At 37.4% G+C, this 17,667-nt stretch overlaps 1 protein-coding gene across 8 annotated transcripts in view; it reads right to left on the bottom strand.

Moving 5' to 3' along the window:
- Window positions 1-17,667, bottom strand: part of rock2a (rho-associated, coiled-coil containing protein kinase 2a) — a 55,818-nt gene that overhangs the window by 13,864 nt on the left and 24,287 nt on the right. For 6 of the 8 annotated variants that reach the window (XR_014029039.1, XM_081350580.1, XM_081350578.1 and 3 more), the window contains exons 2-16: window positions 11,374-11,455; window positions 10,265-10,365; window positions 8,355-8,492; window positions 7,169-7,429; window positions 5,081-5,225; window positions 4,857-4,995; window positions 4,648-4,739; window positions 4,326-4,485; window positions 4,147-4,207; window positions 3,912-3,923; window positions 3,680-3,808; window positions 3,244-3,471; window positions 1,265-1,511; window positions 1,075-1,181; window positions 99-258 (exon numbers count right to left, since the gene is read on the bottom strand). Coding sequence is in view for 7 of the 8 variants with exons in the window: in XM_081350580.1 (XP_081206706.1) it covers window positions 99-258; window positions 1,075-1,181; window positions 1,265-1,511; window positions 3,244-3,471; window positions 3,680-3,808; window positions 3,912-3,923; window positions 4,147-4,207; window positions 4,326-4,485; window positions 4,648-4,739; window positions 4,857-4,995; window positions 5,081-5,225; window positions 7,169-7,429; window positions 8,355-8,492; window positions 10,265-10,365; window positions 11,374-11,455 (2,062 nt within the window). In the remaining variant the exon portion in view is untranslated. Of the gene's footprint in view, window positions 1-98; window positions 259-1,074; window positions 1,182-1,264; window positions 1,512-3,243; window positions 3,472-3,679; window positions 3,809-3,911; window positions 3,924-4,146; window positions 4,208-4,325; window positions 4,486-4,647; window positions 4,740-4,856; window positions 4,996-5,080; window positions 5,226-6,318; window positions 6,351-7,168; window positions 7,430-8,354; window positions 8,493-10,264; window positions 10,366-11,373; window positions 11,456-17,667 lie in introns of those variants that run through there. The other 2 variants (XM_081350579.1, XM_081350581.1) reach the window with 2 other exon arrangements.

Raw genomic sequence — 17,667 nt, 5'->3', positions numbered from 1 at the left:
AATTTGTGTAAACTGCCTGTTTTAATAAGGAAATACGCCAATACAGGAAAGAAATCTACATTCAGATTTTGTTTCATAGGATCACTTAGCTCTCATACCCTTCACAGCCTCAGATTTTGCTCCTTCAATGGACTCGCTGATCTTGCTCTTGTCGGCAAGTCGAGCTTTTGTGGCCTTGTGTGCCGCCTCCTCCTGCTCCAAACCCTGCTGCAACACCTTCAGCTTATAGGTCATGTCAATCTGGTTATTGCTCTTCTCCTATTGGGCACACACATACACACAGATATTAGAAGAGGGGCTGAACATAAAATGCCATAATAAGAGGGAGTAAACACTAGTACATAGAATGAATGAATGAGGCATTTATATAGCGCTTTCATATGTACTACTGTACACCCAAAGCGCTTTACAATCATATCAGGGGTCTCTCCTCAACCACCACCAGTGTGCAGCATCCACTTGGATGATGCGACGGCAGCCACAGAACAACGGCGCCAGTACGCTCACCACACACCAGCTATAGGTGGAGAGGAGAGAGAGTGATAGAGCCAATTCAATGTAAGGGGATTATTAGGAGGCCATGATTGGTAAGGGCCAATGTGTGGAATGTGGCCAGGACACCGGGGTTACACCCCTACTCTTTACGAGAAATGCCATGGGATTTTTAATGACCACAGAGAGTCAGGACCTCGGTTTTACGTCTCATCCGAAGGACGGTGCTCTTTGACAGTATAGAGTCCCCGTCACTACACTGGGGCGTTAGGACCCACACAGACCACAGGGTGAGCACCCCCTGCTGGCCTCACTAACACCTCTTCCAGCAGCAACCTGGTTTTTTCTCAGGAGGTCTCCCATCCAGGTACTAACCAGGCTCAGCCCTGCTTAGCTTCAGTGGGCAACCAGTCTTGGGCTACAGGGTGATATGGCTGCTGGCCTACATCAACTTCATAGCTTTCTAAGTAGTGGATGCTGGCAATGAAGAAGCTACAAATGAAGTTTGAATCCACAACCATAGCCTATAATGAGTCACAACAAGGGAGGGAATGAGTATGAGAAAAAAAAGTATGTGTTTACCTTCTCCAGGTCTGTTAGCTTCTCCTGAAGTTGCCTCTTCTCCATCTCAGCTTTAGATAGGGCTTGTCTCACCTGTTTCACTTCCTCCTCCAAACCAGAGATTCGTGCTATGAATAAGAGGTGGACTGTAAATGAACACTGTTGCGTGTGAATTGATATGATACTTCCAAAAGAAGGGATCCTCACTTACCCAGTAGATCAGAGATGGTCTCAGAGCCCTGGGTGTGCTCTCGTTTCTCTGAGTCCAGCGCTGCCTGCAGGCTGATGTTCTCTCTCTCCAGCGTGAGCTTGCTGTTCTCCAGCATGCAGCATTTGTCCTGCAGTTCTCTTGCATGAGCGTCCAGCTGCTGCAGCTGTTTGGAGCTCTCTGTCTGAGCTTTACGCAGCCGTGTAGCCGCATCAGATTCTGCCCGCAGTAACGCATTCGCCTCATCCAGCTGCCAGAGAGACACTTGTTTGTCATAAAGAAATGACAGTATGCAACTAGGATCATTCTGTTACTTTATAACACATGAGAAAAACAAATAGCGACAGGTTTCTCCAGGAATACAGTACAATTCATTTGATTTAAGACTATGCAACAGAACATCAAAAAAAATTAAATATTCACATAAATCTTTTGTGAATACATTATTGAATTATTTGTCATTCAAACCATTAAAATTAAATATGTATGCATAAAACACACATTTTATATATTATATACACTACAGTTCAATAGTTTGGAATCGGTAACATTTTTAAAACATTTAATCAATCAAAAATACAGTAAAAACATTAATATTGTGAAATATTATTACAATTTAAAACATCTTTTCTATTTTAATATTTAAATAACTGTTTTCTATACAATATTTTAAAATGTAATTTATTCCTGTGATGGCAAAGCTGAATTTTCAGCATCATTACTCCAGTCTTCAGTGTCACATGATCCTTCAGAAATCAATCTAATATGATGATTTGCAGCTCAAGAAACGTTCCTTATTATTATCAATGTTGAAAACAGTGCTGAATAGATTAATCAATTTAATACATCTTTGTTCAATAACATTATTTTAAAGTAATTTCTTAAAAAAAAAAAAAAAAAAACGGCCCCCAAACTTTTGAACAGTAGCATGTACAATATAATGTATAGGAGTCAAAACTGACTAAGGGTTAATAATGGAACAACAGTTTTAAAAAGTGATTTTCTTCACAATTATTTAAAACAGGATCTGCATTTCCATGGGTTTAAATAAAAGTATTGTGTTATGAGAGAATAAAAACAACTTCAAAACCACTCCTTTCCTGGTAAAAAAAAAAAAAAAAATAATAATAATGACTTGATTTTCAAAATGTAACATTTTTGACAAGCCAAACATTGTCTATTGAGTAACATGTAATTTGTTCAAGCCATGAAAAAGAAAAAATCATTCAGTAAAATAATTACATGGAACTTCACAAAAAGCATTTAGAACGGCTCCAGCACATTTTATAATTACCCATAAATCAAACATAGTTCTCCCCTCACGCACATTATCACGTCCGTCTAAAACTTTGTCTGGCTGTCGGTTGGAATATTAGAACTAACATAACACACTCGTGGGCATCAATCACTTCACTGAATACTTGCTGGCTAAGAAATAATTATTACCTTACGATCCATCTGTTTTCAAATCCACATCATTTGAATATCACGACATCGATGTCTGTCAAAAAAATAACGTGCACAATACATGGTAGTATTTACGAGAAGCAGAGGTCCAGGGAGTACACGCATTTCCTGGAAAACCCACACTACCGGATGTTTTGAATGCGTTATCACTTTCCGAGAAGAGCGTGAAAATGGCAGCCTGAGCGGCTTCAACATGCTGTCTGTCAGAGATGATAACGTACCCAATACATGATACATAATTGTTTTGCAAAGATTTGGGAAGTTTGATCATTATCTTCTCAGGATAAGGCAATCATTTTTCCATGATTTGTTACATTTCTCATGACATTGCTGGTTGCGAAGAGATTTACACACACCTTAAATCTAATCCAAGTTATAACACTTTAACAAATGAAGCCACTCTGATCATCTTCAAAAAATGTGATAATCAAGACCATATGCTCTTGAATTATGAACCTGAATGACAGAGATAGCAAGTTATCTGGATATGATAGGCTCTCCTCAAACCCACAAACCTGTTTCTGCAAATGGATGTTCTTCTCATTGGAGATGTGCGAGTTCTGGTTTTTCTTCTTCATTTCATCCAGCTGATCCCTCATACTGTTCACTTCATTCTCCAGGCAGCGCTTGCGGTCGGCTTCACTCTCCGCTCTGCGGTGACTCTCTACGCTCTTGTGCTGCAGGAGAGCTTTCTCTCTCTCCAGCTGTCTCAGAGATGTCTCCAACACTTTTCTGCCATTTATCTATAAAAACATGTGCAAAGCACCAATGTAATGTAAATGTAAACATCCACAAAAAAAAACATTGTCAAACAGACTGAACCCTGGCAGTTGAACATCCATATCCATTTGGACCAGAGAACTGCATGTATGTCGTGATTGATGCAGTAAGATCACTGTATATTCCTACACACAACTTTGCTGAAGTTCCAGAGATGAGACACCCACTCACCTCTTCATCGAGCTCTTTGGTGATCTTTTCTAGGCGGCTGCAGTTGCTTCTGAATTTTTGCTCCAGCTCATCTTTGGCCTGCATTTCAATATTGAGCTGCTCTTCTAGAGAATGAAGTTTCTTCTGGAGCTGGGTGGAAAATAAAGTGATCTTTATTTAATGTCATCAGTCTCTTAAAATAATAAATTATCTAATAAGCTGTGTATTAAGCAGAGAGACTGTGAGCACTTACTGCTAAATTGTCCTGTGGGTAAAAAAAAAGAAAGAAAAAAATAATGAAAAGATTAGTTACAACCAAAGTCGCAAGAAGCACTAATCAGTTTAGTCCTGCCTCCAAAAAGCTTCAGGTTTTTTCCAAGTCTAATATGAAGTCTCTAACCAGAGTCTACTGTATGAGGTAAATCCAGTCTCTAAAGACCTTAAAGCAGTTAAATTAAAATAAGCTGACGAATGTATCTGTGTCGTACCTCTCTCTTAGATACTGGGAGATCATTTTTCATTGCTGAACTGTTAACAGCATTCAACAACCTGCACAAAAACACACCAGATTATCTGTGACAGTTAATATCAACTGGTGTTGCTTCAGAAGATCCAACACCAAGAAATAGTTTAGTGTACAGAATTGACAAAAACAGAAATCTCTTACTGGTCTTCTTTAAAGTAGGTGAACCCGACGAAGGGAAGCTGATTGCCAACGAAGGCTTTGGGTGTAGGAAAGGTCTCCACTTCTCCTTTATCCTCCTCTATCTCATCAAAATTACTGGTGTCTATGTCACTGCTCAGCTCTGGAACCACAGGGGCTGCAGCTGGGGAGAGAACGGGGGAAAAACGGTTCTGTGTGTTTTTTTGACAGCTGAGGTAAAGGGCGCTAATAGTAGAGATTCTGTTTCAGTGCAGTGTGAAATGTGTATGACGTATTTGAACTCTAAAATCTGTGGTAAAGTGCGGGAAGCAGGTGTTTTACTCACTCTCTCTAATGGTGCTGAAGGTCCACTGGTCGTTTCTAAAGAAAGGATTTCTTTTAATTTCTTCTACGCCATTTCGGCCCAGGCGAATCTCCCTACCGAATGCAAACATCCACAAACACAAAAAAAGACAGAACCCTGCCAGTTGAACATCCATATCCATAAAGACCAGAGAACAACATGTATGTTGATCTGTGCATGTAAAAGGTCACCTGTCAGTTAGGAAGGCACAGATGATGTTTTTGGCTTCTTGAGAGATCTCAACGTCATCAGGGAAGTTAAGAGAATTCTTATGGTCCATAATCTTACTGTAGGTCCCCACCAAAGAATCAGCATAGAACGGTGTATCACCTACACACACACACATTTATCTCATTTAATAAACCAATACAACAGATGTATCATTTAGACAAACACACACAAATTCCTGACTCACCAACCAACATCTCATAGATAAATACTCCCACCGACCACCAGTCACACTCGCGTCCGTAGTATCCGTCCCCTCCCTGAGACTTGAGAACCTCCGGCGAGATGTAATCAGGGGTTCCAACCGCAGTGTCACAATGAACCATCCCCGTCTATAAGCAATCAACCAATCTATGGGTTAAAGGATGCCATCTAATATAAACAATGTATAATAGTGTTTACATTGAACCGGAGTGAAAAAAAAATTCAAATTCAAATTCATATTTTTTTCCTGAGTATGTAGTTTTGCTTCTGTACTGTAGATGGCACTGTAATATCACACAAACAGTAAGTCCAGCCTTGGCACTCATGGGCAGGGGCACAATTCAACCAGGAATATTTTGGGGGGTGGGGGGACTGGCAATAAAAGTGACAGAAATGGCTCAAAAATGTAAAAAGTGGGATAAACAACATGTCCTTGTAGTGAATTTCATATACTGGTATGTTATATAACATTTGATCCATTTCATAACATTCTATTCTAGGTCTATCTAGTTTGAGTTCAGTGCCCCTGCAGACAGTAGCTATGTAGTTTATACCATCTCAGAGTTCATTGTTGTTGAATGAATAGCTAATGTGTAATGTAGTAACATGTAATGTGGTTCTTATGTAAAAGACAAAAAAAAAACAGCTAAAATCAGCTGTGAAAACACTAAAGGTGAATAACAATCTAAGACTTAATACAGCAAATATATCAAAATCCACTGATGATATACAGAAGAGATCTCTGCAGACTAACAGAGCAACCAGACAATGATTTCAAATGTATCCTAGCAAAATTTATAATAACTCATTTAATTATAATGCTGCACATTTAAGGCTACTTGTGAATTTGATGTGGTGGTAGTTTAGGACAGTGGTTCTGAGGGCTCAGCAAACTTCCATGGGGGCCACAGGATGACTTAAGTCAATAAATTATTAAGTAAGTTGATAAATTATTATTAATACATTAAAATAGTCTAACTCTAAATTAAAATGCAAAAAAATATTGGTTACACTATTTCGATAGTCCACTTTAGACATTCTACTAGAGTATTCTATTATAGAGACTGTTAGGTTTGGGTTAGTAGAATAAATTGACATCTTAGTTGCAATGTTACTTATAGTCAGTAAAGTGTCTTTTGGGGGACCATCAAAATAAAGAGTAAGCAGATATTAAAGGGTTTGTTCACCCAAAAAATGAAAATTCTGTCATTAATTACTCACCCTCATGTCATTCCAAACCCGTAAGACTTTCGCTCCTCTTTGGAACACAAATAAAGATATTTTCGATGAAATCTGAGAGCTTTCGGTCCCTCCATTGACAGCTACACAAATGACACTTTGATGCTTCAAGTTTATAAAGTGATCGTAAAACTTTTCGGTTTAGTGAAGAGACTCGGCCACTTTATATGAAGAACAGATTAAATTTAGGCATTCAACATTCATCAACTCACACATCAGTTTGTGGTAAACGGAAGCTCTCAAGCATGTAAGCTTGACGTGCGAGAACCAATGAGGTTCATTCTTGTGTTACGAGCTTCCGCAAGAGGTTTGTTCTCGCACGTCAAGCAGATTTGGTTGTTCGCTGATGTTCGCTGATCAATGTTAATATGTGAATAAAAGCCTAAATTCAATCTGTTCATCATTTAAAGCGATAGTCTCTTCAGAAAATTGTGACTAATTCGCTCAATTCATGAACTTTTTGAAACATCAAAGTAATTAATGACAGGATTTTCATTTTTGGGTGAACAATCCCTTTAATCAACATAAACTGACCATTTTTAAAGTAAAACAGCTTTTTAGCCCCAGTATGACCCTAAACCTCTGAAACCACCTGAGGTCTTCCTCATTCAGAGATAAAGGAATGAGAAGAAGGCTCAGTCCCTAGAGTTTGGACAAGAACTGGCATGTGCTCAAGGTATTTATCATGCAATTACATCCAGGAGCGAGCTAGAAATCCCTGCGCTCAGGGTGAAATGCTTGGTCAGAAGCTGACCAGAGAGAGCCTGTAGTTTTGACAAGAGCCTGTGAACAACTGAAATTTTTGTTTTGCAATAACTGGTTGACCCCTTACCCCATCCATTTTCATGCAGGTCCCAAAGTCGGCAAGTTTGAGGTGTCCGTAGCGGTCCAGCAGCATGTTGTCTGGTTTGACGTCTCGGTGAATAAAGCCCATGGAATGAATAGCGTCCAAAGCCAACACAACCTCGGCAGTGTAGAACTTTGCCCACTTCTCTGGAACGTCGTATGTGCTGGTGAGATTGACTAGATCTCCTCCTGGCATGTATTCCATTACCATGTACAGAGAACGGTCATCCTGGAAAGCACAGCACAGCTGAGGAGAAGAGGAGAAAGAATCGAGAAAAGAGGGGGAGGAAAAAAAGAAAATATATGTTTTAGTAGTCTGACATTGTGTATGTGCTCAAGCTAGAGATGCACTGGCATAATATTTCTGGTCCAATAGATAGCACATAATTTAACTTTTAACATTTTAACTTAAACAGCTAGCTAATTAAAAAACAACAACACTCGAGTGAAACAAAATAGTTGTTAATTAAAAGCTTAAAATCTGAATGTCTGACAAACTCTTATATAATGCTTTTACATTTGCTGAAAAACAAAGCATCCTGTTTCATTATTTAAATATGATCATGATAATCATAAGAAATCAGTAAAAACAAAAACAAAGGGCCGGTAAAACATTTTTTTTTACAATGGCTGCATTTATTTGATTAAAAATACTGTGAAAAAGGTAATGTTGGGGATATTAATACAATTTAAATAACTATTTTCTATTTTAATTTATTTTAAAATGAAATGTATTACAAATAGCAAAGTGGAATTCTCTTCATATTACATTATTTCTGAAATATTTCTAATATGCTGATTTGTTGCTCAAACATTTATTATTATTATCAATGTTTAAAACAGTTGTGCAGTTTAATATTTTTGTGGAGACCGTAATGTATTTTCTAGGCTTCTTTGTAACAATGCAAAAGACTTTACTGTCACTTTTAAACAATTGAATGTGTCCTTGCTGAATTAAAGTATAAAATAAAAAAAATCCAAACTCCAAACACACATATTGGATAGTCATGTGATATTTAATGTTTGGAAAGAGCACATTCGTTTTACGCATATCAAACCATTGAGAGTATTTGTATATGAAAAACCACTGCTGCACATTTAAGGCTTGCGTACACACAAGTTTGTGAGAAAAAAAAAAGAACAAAAAAAACCTAGATGTCAGCACATCATACCTGTACGACCCATGGGCTGTCGGCAAATGCCATGATGTCACGTTCCTCCCAGAAGAAGGCAGAATCTGAGCGTTTGATCATTTCAAACTTACTGAGCACCTTCATTGCGTACACCTTCTGAGAGGCCTTATGCCTAACCTACACAAACACATCATAACAAAAAAACACATCACATACCTTCTGTGAGACTTAGGCTAATTCATTACTAACACACTCATGAACCGACATTTTCCATTTCTGTCAGATATTGTGCATCGCTCCCAAAACAATTTAAAAATACCACCAATGAACACTCTGTGAGAGGCTGTTTTGCCTTCCACACAGACAGCCAAATTTTAAAGCACCCTCTGTTGTTGTGCTTTAGGTTCAGTGCACCCACACAGCCCCTGTCAGACAACTGACAGAGGAGAATACTGGGTAATCATGTTGTTTGTGTCTGCAGGCTTGTTCAGACTCATCACACTGCATCTCTCCCCTGACTTTCACAAACACACACCCAGAGTGACGACACAATACAAAACTACACATGGTCTCTCCGTTGTTTATACATCTGACATGTAAATACACAATTACATGGGGTCATTTAACAGGAAGCACACAGAACTGCTTGCAGCATTTGGTATAACACATACATACAGACAATTACACACTACATTTATTTAAAGTGTGGCAACTAATAGATTAAATAATTGCAATTAATATGTGGTTAACAATTCAAACCTGCTCATATTTGCCTCAATATGTATATTGTGCTTTCAAAATGTGATGGATAGAGCAGCATATAATGTTCTATTAATGCCACAGATTGATTTAACAGTATAACTTATGCATGCTTTTATACAATTGCTGAGTTTTGAAGAGAGAGAGAGAGAGAGAGAGAGAGAGAGAGAGAGAGAGAGAGAGAGAGAGAGAGAGAGAGAGAGACTATAAAATGCACATTTGCTTCTTTTTGATCCACCAGTTATCAACACAGTGTGTGCTGCGTAAAAATATGGGTCGATTTTGCTGTGAGCTGAATGAAAATGCAAATCATTAGCCTGTAGAAAGTGCAATAGAGACATGTATTTACTTTGAACATTTAATTAAATCATAGCCTTTTGAAGTTTATTAATCAATCAAATTAAGCCATATCGTGATATTGTTTTTTCATCACCACATTTAGGACCTCTTGAAATGATAATTAAGAATTTTCTTGTCCCATTTAAGATATTTAAGAATTTGTATGGCCTTACATTTGTTCAAACTGAATTTAAGTTCTTTTAAAGGACCCGCGGGGACCTTCCGTTAAAAGTCCCATCTAGGTTTGATCTATAAATAAATAGCCTTAGCACTAATTTACTCACAAACTAGCTAAAGGATTATGACATCAGACAGAAGAGAAAGATACAGTTGGAAAGTCAAATTAGGTAAATTAACTGTTTAATTTAACAACATTTAACATATTTATTCTTGTAAGTTCTCTTAAAAATCACAGTGAACCGGAAGTTGTGACCGACTTCAGTGTTGTGACGTATTTTCCAAGTGAAACGGAATATTGAAGGAGAAAAATACAGGCCATGGCGTGTTTTTTCCCCGCTAAGAACTGATTAGATCTAGAAAAGTGGGCGTTCCGTTCAGCTCGCTGTCAAAGCTCACAGAAGACCATTGGAGGGGATGTTCAAACTGACGTCATCAGAGAAGGAAGACCATTCCAGTGGGGAAGTACATTTTCAGATTTCGATCAAAGATTACAAAGACAAAAAATGTTTGTTTTTGTGTGTGAATCAACTTGCACGGATTAATTGTTCATAACAAGACAAGTAATTTGCACTAACAAAGTAAATACGGTCCATTTTGATTTAATATCAACACATGCACTTTTGAATGCACATCCATATTATCCTGAAATTATCTCACAAAAACACACTCACCAACTGGACTTCTCCGAATGCTCCTCTACCGATCACCTTCACTCGGTCAAAATCCTCTGGCTTCATCTGCAGCTCCCTCGTTTGGCCCATGACCTTCTCATCTGTACACAGAACACATCAAAAATCACATTTCCTTGGTCATTTCATGATTGAAGAACTAAAATTTGTTTTCTGGTGATCTGTCAGGTCTGTAAATGGTAATGATAGTTACTACTGTACCAAGTACCTGAAGTGTTTTCAAATATTTATGAGTAAATTCTGTGTACATCTCATTTGCTATCATTAAATCATACTAAATTATATTATTTTCATATTATCTTATACACAAACACATTTGAATTATAAACGGCCTACGGCCATTATGGTTTCTAGACATAGCCATTGTTCTACCACTAACAATGCCCTACAAAAAACCCTACACATTTTCAGTATATATTGTAACGCTTAGTAGTTATTCATTAAAATATTGAGGACATCGACATCAACAACAGGAATGACAATTATCAAAGGCCAGTGGAGAGGGTACACAGTCTGGATGAGAGGACTGTTGAGTCACACTCTCTCATCCAAACCACACATTATAACATCCATACAGCCCTATGGTCTCCATGACAACAAGCAAAGTCAGGAACAAAATCGGGACAGAATGTGATAATTAGTGAAAATTTTAACAGCGCATAAATAGAGCAAACAGACACAGGTGCGTTCACACAGGCACTGAATTTAAACAAATATCAAAGATCACTTACGACAGCAAACTGAATATTAAAGTCATTGAATCATTTATTCAAACCGCTATTACGTTTTGTTGTCTGTTCAGAATCGTGGGAGAATCGTGATCTCCATCCTCAATTTATCCCCAATCGTGCAGCTCTAGCATGTGTTGACAGTTCATTATTTATGTGATGAGCTTCAGTGTTTTAAAGTGAGCGGCCCAAATTAGGAAGAGCCACTCAAAACATTTCAATTCATATAAATGCTGTTGACGTTGTAGCAGGAAGCAGCCTCATTGTAAAACATGATGCCACCATTAAGTATTTCCTTTACCCAAAGAATAACACAGAACAACAATCAGAGAAAATCTAGGTCTCTTAAAAGCAGATACTCACATCTGTTCAAGAAGGTCTCAATGTTCTTATTTTTACGTAAGGCCGGAGAGTCCAGATCTAAAACCAGGGCATTCATGGAGTCCTGAAACAGAAACACAAACACTTTGAGTGAAACATTAAAATAATGGCCTCCATGCAAATTATATTCATGCAAAATGAACATGTCTGTTTTTCTTAGAAATTGATTCCATCCATTTTCACAATGCTTCTCATTTATTTTGACCTTTGTCAAACACCATACCTAATGCTAAAATTGCTACCTGATGCACTTTCATTATCGATTTGGCCATTTGGCCAACTGTCAGGGTAGCATAACAGATAGTGGTTCATTTGCTCCTGGCATCCCATCCGATATATATACACACAATCAGAATTGGTACATGAAATGACAGGCATTTTATATAAATAATTGTAGCTAAACACAATTTAACAATTCAGAAAACTAATCCCATCTGGTTACTGCTTTGGAAATGTCTATCTGTGTGAGAAAACATGGGCAAACAAACGCTATCGAGTGATATCTCTTATTTAAGCTCTGAGTGGAATTAGCTACAGGCATACTTCAAGGACAGGAAGTTAAATGGCTAGGCAGAACTTCTAGCCTGAAGAAATCTTAAAATTGATAAGTCAGCAAGGCTTTATAAAAAGTCAGTAGATGATAAAAGAACATTCATTCCTGCTGATGTAGCCAAAGTCATAAATCAAAAAATATTTTTAACTGCCTTTGTTACCCAGAACACAATTCACCTTTTTTGGGCATCTGGATGATGTCCTGTCCTGAAGGAATGCAGCGTATAATGAACGGAAATGCATTTAAAATAATTAAGCAGATGTTGAGACCACCAGAGCCATAGATTTGTTTCTGCACATGCAGACTGAGGTGACGGCCGGCGGTTACTGCACTGCTGCGCTTGTAAAATGATTTGAAGCAAGACCAGGTCTGTTGTGACCGACATACCAGGCATGGTCTCGCTGGAAACCCTTACCGGAAAAGCAGTCGGAATGTCCAACAGCCACACCTCTCCCCCTCCTCTCCATTTTCACTCTCTCTCCTGCCCTGCCTTCAACTCCCAAAAAGTTCTCTACCCTTACTGCACAATGTGAAATCTTATGGACTTCTCTCTTTTTTCTTAAGTGCATCTGTTCTCTCACTTCACTCTATAGTACTCTATCAGATATTACTAACACTGTGAACATAACATTAATTTTAATGCACTTTTTAATTGGCCATTAAGTCACATAAATACTGCACCAGTGGGTAAATTTTGTTCATGTCATGACTTGTGAGTACCAGCACAATAAGGGTGCTTTCATGCTAGCACTTTTGGTGCACACCCGATTTCATTCGTTTGTTTGAATGAGAGCTGCACGATTCTGGATCATTTGAGAATCACAATTTTTTTTGGTTCAAGTAGAGATCATGATTCTGAACAGACAACTAAAATAACATGTCATTTACCAGAGGTTCTGACAAAATGTTAATTGCTGCAGTCTATTTAAAATGTTTAATTAATTTGAATTAATTTTTTTTAAATCGGTTTGTATGAATGATTCAATTACTCACTTATAAATACTTTACTTGTTCCATTGCTGGATGAATCAGCCTTTTTGAACAAATCTCTTGACTGACTAATTAATTGAAAAATAAATTAACATTCACTTGTCGCCATCTAGTGGTGTAACGATGTAATCAATACAATCGTTATTTGAATCGTTAATCACAAAAGGGGTCTATTTTGATCACAATCGTAGATTTATATGCATTTTATACATGTTTATATACGAACAAACTTTTATCCCAGTAATTCTGCAATAATTTGAATATTTGCAATGAAGAAACAACAATACTGTGTGGTTGAAAAGATTGATTTTCTATAGTAATAAAACTCATTTAGTTCAGTTAGAGAACAGACACTACACTTAAAAACTGAACATGTCCGCTCAATTCAGCAGCATGATCTGAACGAGAGCACATTTTAGCAGCAGGAGTCAGATTTCATTTATCACGTGACGAGAGTGAGGTGAGCTGACTGACAAGATGGAAGTTTTGGTTTCAAAGCGAAATGTAAAAATCACCTATTTGGCAATATTTTGCATTTAAACACAATGCTAATAGGGAACCTACAAATGGTTAGTTGTGTTTTACACTAAGAATAATAATGAACCCACCATTCAAGCAATTGCCGCCCCCAAATTGCCGCTAATTCGGGTCCAGTGGCGTGGAGCAGTGCAAGCATTTTCAGTTTATTCCTATGGAAGTTAAGCTACATGCTCGCACAACTTCCATTGGAATTAATTGAAATCGCTCGCTCTGCACTGCGCCAGTAGACATGAATGCAGGTGCGGACGTGCGTATTTTACTTTCGCTTTCGAATGGTGGGCACCGTAAGAGATTTAACTACAAATATGAATTTGAAAGTGCGCAGTGATGCCTGAAATCACTTTTTGAAAATACAGTTACAGTATTTTACAGTTAATATTGAGCGCATCCACTTTGGGAGTTACATATTTAGACAAGCATGGTCAAGTTCACGTGCAGATGTTGTGATACTACATTTATGTTGTATATATCTGATTAATCTCATATAGGATGCGTTTGGTTGAGTTTATTAACCTGCTAATAAAGCACTTCAGTTTGGTGTTCATTCACTCTCCAGCATCAACTCAAACGGCAATGTCCGACATTCCCGGCACCATAACATTCCCTGGCTAGCATGTAACTTCCAAGATTACTTATAATGTTACGTTTATGTTGTGTATCTAGGATATCTGATTAATCTCATACAGGGTGTGTCATATAGACCGGGCTTCAGTTTACTGGTGTTCATTCATTCTTCAGCTTCACCTCACACAGCTATTCCTTTAAGATGTCCCAAGACCGTTCAAGCTGGCAGTTATTAAGCCTCTTATTAAGAAACCACCAATGAATAGGCAAATTACAGACCCATTTCAAATCTTCCATTTATGTCTAAAATACTAGAAAAAGTTGTGTTCGCTCAATTGTGCTCCTTACTGCAAAATAATTATATCTATGAAAAATTTCAGGCAGGATTCAGGCCCCATCATAGCACAGAAACTGCACTCATTATACAAATGACTTGCTTCTAGCTTTTGACAAAGGCTGTATCTGAATACTAGTTTTACTTGAATACTAGTCTTAGTGCTGCATTCAACACTATAGATCATAACATACTCTTAGATTGACTATTACTAAATTACACTGGAATTCAGGGACAGGCATTAAAGGGGTGGTTCGGGATTTTTGACATCGGACCTCATTTTTAAGTCAGCCTGGTTGTTATTCATCAGTGGAGACATTTTTAAAAAAAAATTATCCAGTCCTTATATTTGGATAGTTAGCCGATGCTAGGCTAGCGCGAGTCAAGGGTAGATGTTAGCCAGCCATTAAAAACCGTTTTACCCACTCCACAGTGCACCAAACGCAAATCAATTATAACACTAGACTATCGATGCAAATGTCCGTTGAGAGAATAATGTTAGAAATCAAACTTACCTTTCATCACATTGCATTAGTTATAATTTGTTCCCTGTAATCATAAGCCTTGTCTACAGCAGCAGCGGAGTTATATTGATTACCTAGGCAACCGAGTGAGCCGGTACACACATGTACTGCACACACTGTAGTGCGCTTCTTTTCTGTGTTTACTTTTTGCCGCATTACTAACTGGAGCAAAGTAAAATTCTGCAGCTGCTGAGAAACTAGTTCCTTTAGGATCATTGAGATGAAAGGTAAGTTTGATTTCTAACATTATTCTCTCCACGTACATTTGTATCGATAGTCTAGTGTTATAATTGATTTGCGTTTGGTGCACTGTGGAGTGGGTAAAACGTTTTTTAATGGCTGGCTAACATCTACCCTTGACTCGCACTAGCCTAGCATCGGCTAACTATCCAAATATAAGGACTGGATAATTTTTTTTAAAAAATGTCTCCACTGATGAATAACAACCAGGCTGACTTAAAAATGAGGTCCGATGTCAAAAATCCCGAACCACCCCTTTAAGGTGGTTTAGATCGTACCTATCAGATTGTTACCATTTTGTCTATTCAAACAGGAAAAAATCTAAGATAAAGTCGGTAATTAATGGAGTGCCACAAGGACCTGTGTTAGGCCCTCTGTTATTTTCAAAATATGCTGCCACTTGTTACATTTATAAGAAAACATGGAATTTGTTTAAACTATTGTGCCGATGATACTCAGCTGTTTTTCATCACAACCAGATGAAATCTGTAAATTATCCAAGATGACAGAGTGTGTTAAATATATAAAACATTGGATGACCAGTAATTTTCTTCTATTAAATTCAGATAAGACTGAGGATTCTCTGAAGACTTATTGGATCAAAAACCTGTACACAGAATTTCTTAGAATACAATTCGCCTTTAGTAGGATGTTACTTCATCCTCAGGGGTCAGCAAGTAAGTTTGTCATCGGGCCAAAAAAAAAAAAATGTACCTCTAGATTGGGGGCCAAAACATGGTCAAGGGAATTTAACCCCCTGAGGTCGACGGTATCGCCGCGATACCAGCTCGCTTTTTTTTTATCAGTGTAAAAGAAACTCATGAATACTCTGTTGACTTTGATTTTCCATGGGAGTTCTATACATCAATCGATTCTGTTAAATGTGTATTATTTTTGTGTATACTCACAATAAAAACATAGTGTTGTGCTTTTCGACAAATAAAGAAAAATAAACACGAAGCGAGTTCTGCCTTCTCTCTGTCCGTGTAGTCCATTCTGAAACGTGTCCGAAAATGAACCATAACTCAGTGAATACTTCTCACACATACACGTGATATATGTCTTTATGAAGCTTGAAATCTCTTCTTTTAAATGAAGTAATTTATATAAAAAACAAATATTCTCATCTTGTGAAATCTGTATTAAAAGAGAGCGATTCCAGTCGACCTAATTAGAGCTAATTCAAATGTAATGTGACTCCGCCCACGGAGAGCGCACGCTATTCAAACGCAAATGGCTGAGGTAATCCGCGCAATCCTGTGAACGCCCGCATCAGCTCGAGAAAACCAAAACACAAGTTTATTCAGAACATTACTTGCTTACACCGTCTTGCAGTGCTGTGAGGAATAATGAGGAATACGAGGAATACGAGCTGAGGAATACTAGTAAGTTTTTCCTTCTCGGGTTTCTGTTTATTGACGAATGAACGGCATGCGCTCTGTTTTTTCTCCATTATGGACGCGAGCTCTAAAAAAAAAACACTAAAAGACTTTCAAACTTTCACAGAGACCTCAAAACAAAAAGTACAAATCCTTTCTTTAAAACGAATTTCGTTTTGTATCAATTGTATCTTAATTTTAATAATTTTTTCATTAACAACTTTCCTGGATTTAAAGTAAATAAGCCTATCGTCAACGAATGATGATGTTTTAGCAAACTGTATTGCTATACTGAGATGAGTAAAAATCGACTGAAATATGTTGAAATAAAATGTTGGCTATTTGTATAAGCAACGTAAACTGCAAATTAACATTTATATGCCCTAATATTTCATGAAAACAACTTTACAGTCAGGCGAAATATGAAAGACAACATTTTGTTTAGTAGATTTGGGTACAGTTTTTACTGTAGAATATACTGCCTCATCAAATAAGCTTTTGTTTAGCAATTTCTATATATAAAATAGCCTAATATGTTTGTCAAAAATAAAGTCATCAACTAAGATGTTAGCTGTTCCAATGTTGGCTATATTCAAAGTAATGAATACATAGATAAAATGTAGGCCTATAATCTTTCTTTTTTTTTTACAAAGAAAGAGTACACTTGAAATATTGTTGAAATTGTAATTGTTGTAATTGTAACCTTTTTAATAAAACAGCACAACATATGTACAAGATAGATGTAAGCAAAATCTTAAATGGTCAAAATAAGTCTTCTTCTAAATATCTTTTGTCCAAGCATTGTGGCTCAGCCAGTTTCACACCTGTGTGAATGGCTCATCATTATGCAGAGTGGGTGGTAATTCAGGTGAAAACCACTCCTCGTTCACGCCCCCTCGCATATTGGCTTTCCAAGCAAAACCTGTTTTACATCAATTTAAATCAATGTATGGTTTTATGTGAACGATAAAGCAAGACTATTTTCACATAATTTTGAAGAAAAAACTATAGGCGACGACATCCATTGGTCAAAAGTCTTATTGACACATATTTACTATGTGTTTTGTGGCCTTATTTCAGAAATTTTAGTTTTTAGTTTTTTCAATATCCACGCATAAACATTATTCTCTCAAAAATTAAAACATGTACATA

The sequence above is a fragment of the Scardinius erythrophthalmus genome, assembly GCF_964197995.2.
Source record: "Scardinius erythrophthalmus genome assembly, chromosome: 21".
Taxonomy (NCBI): domain Eukaryota; kingdom Metazoa; phylum Chordata; class Actinopteri; order Cypriniformes; family Leuciscidae; genus Scardinius; species Scardinius erythrophthalmus.
This window is presented reverse-complemented; position numbering and strand designations above follow the sequence as displayed.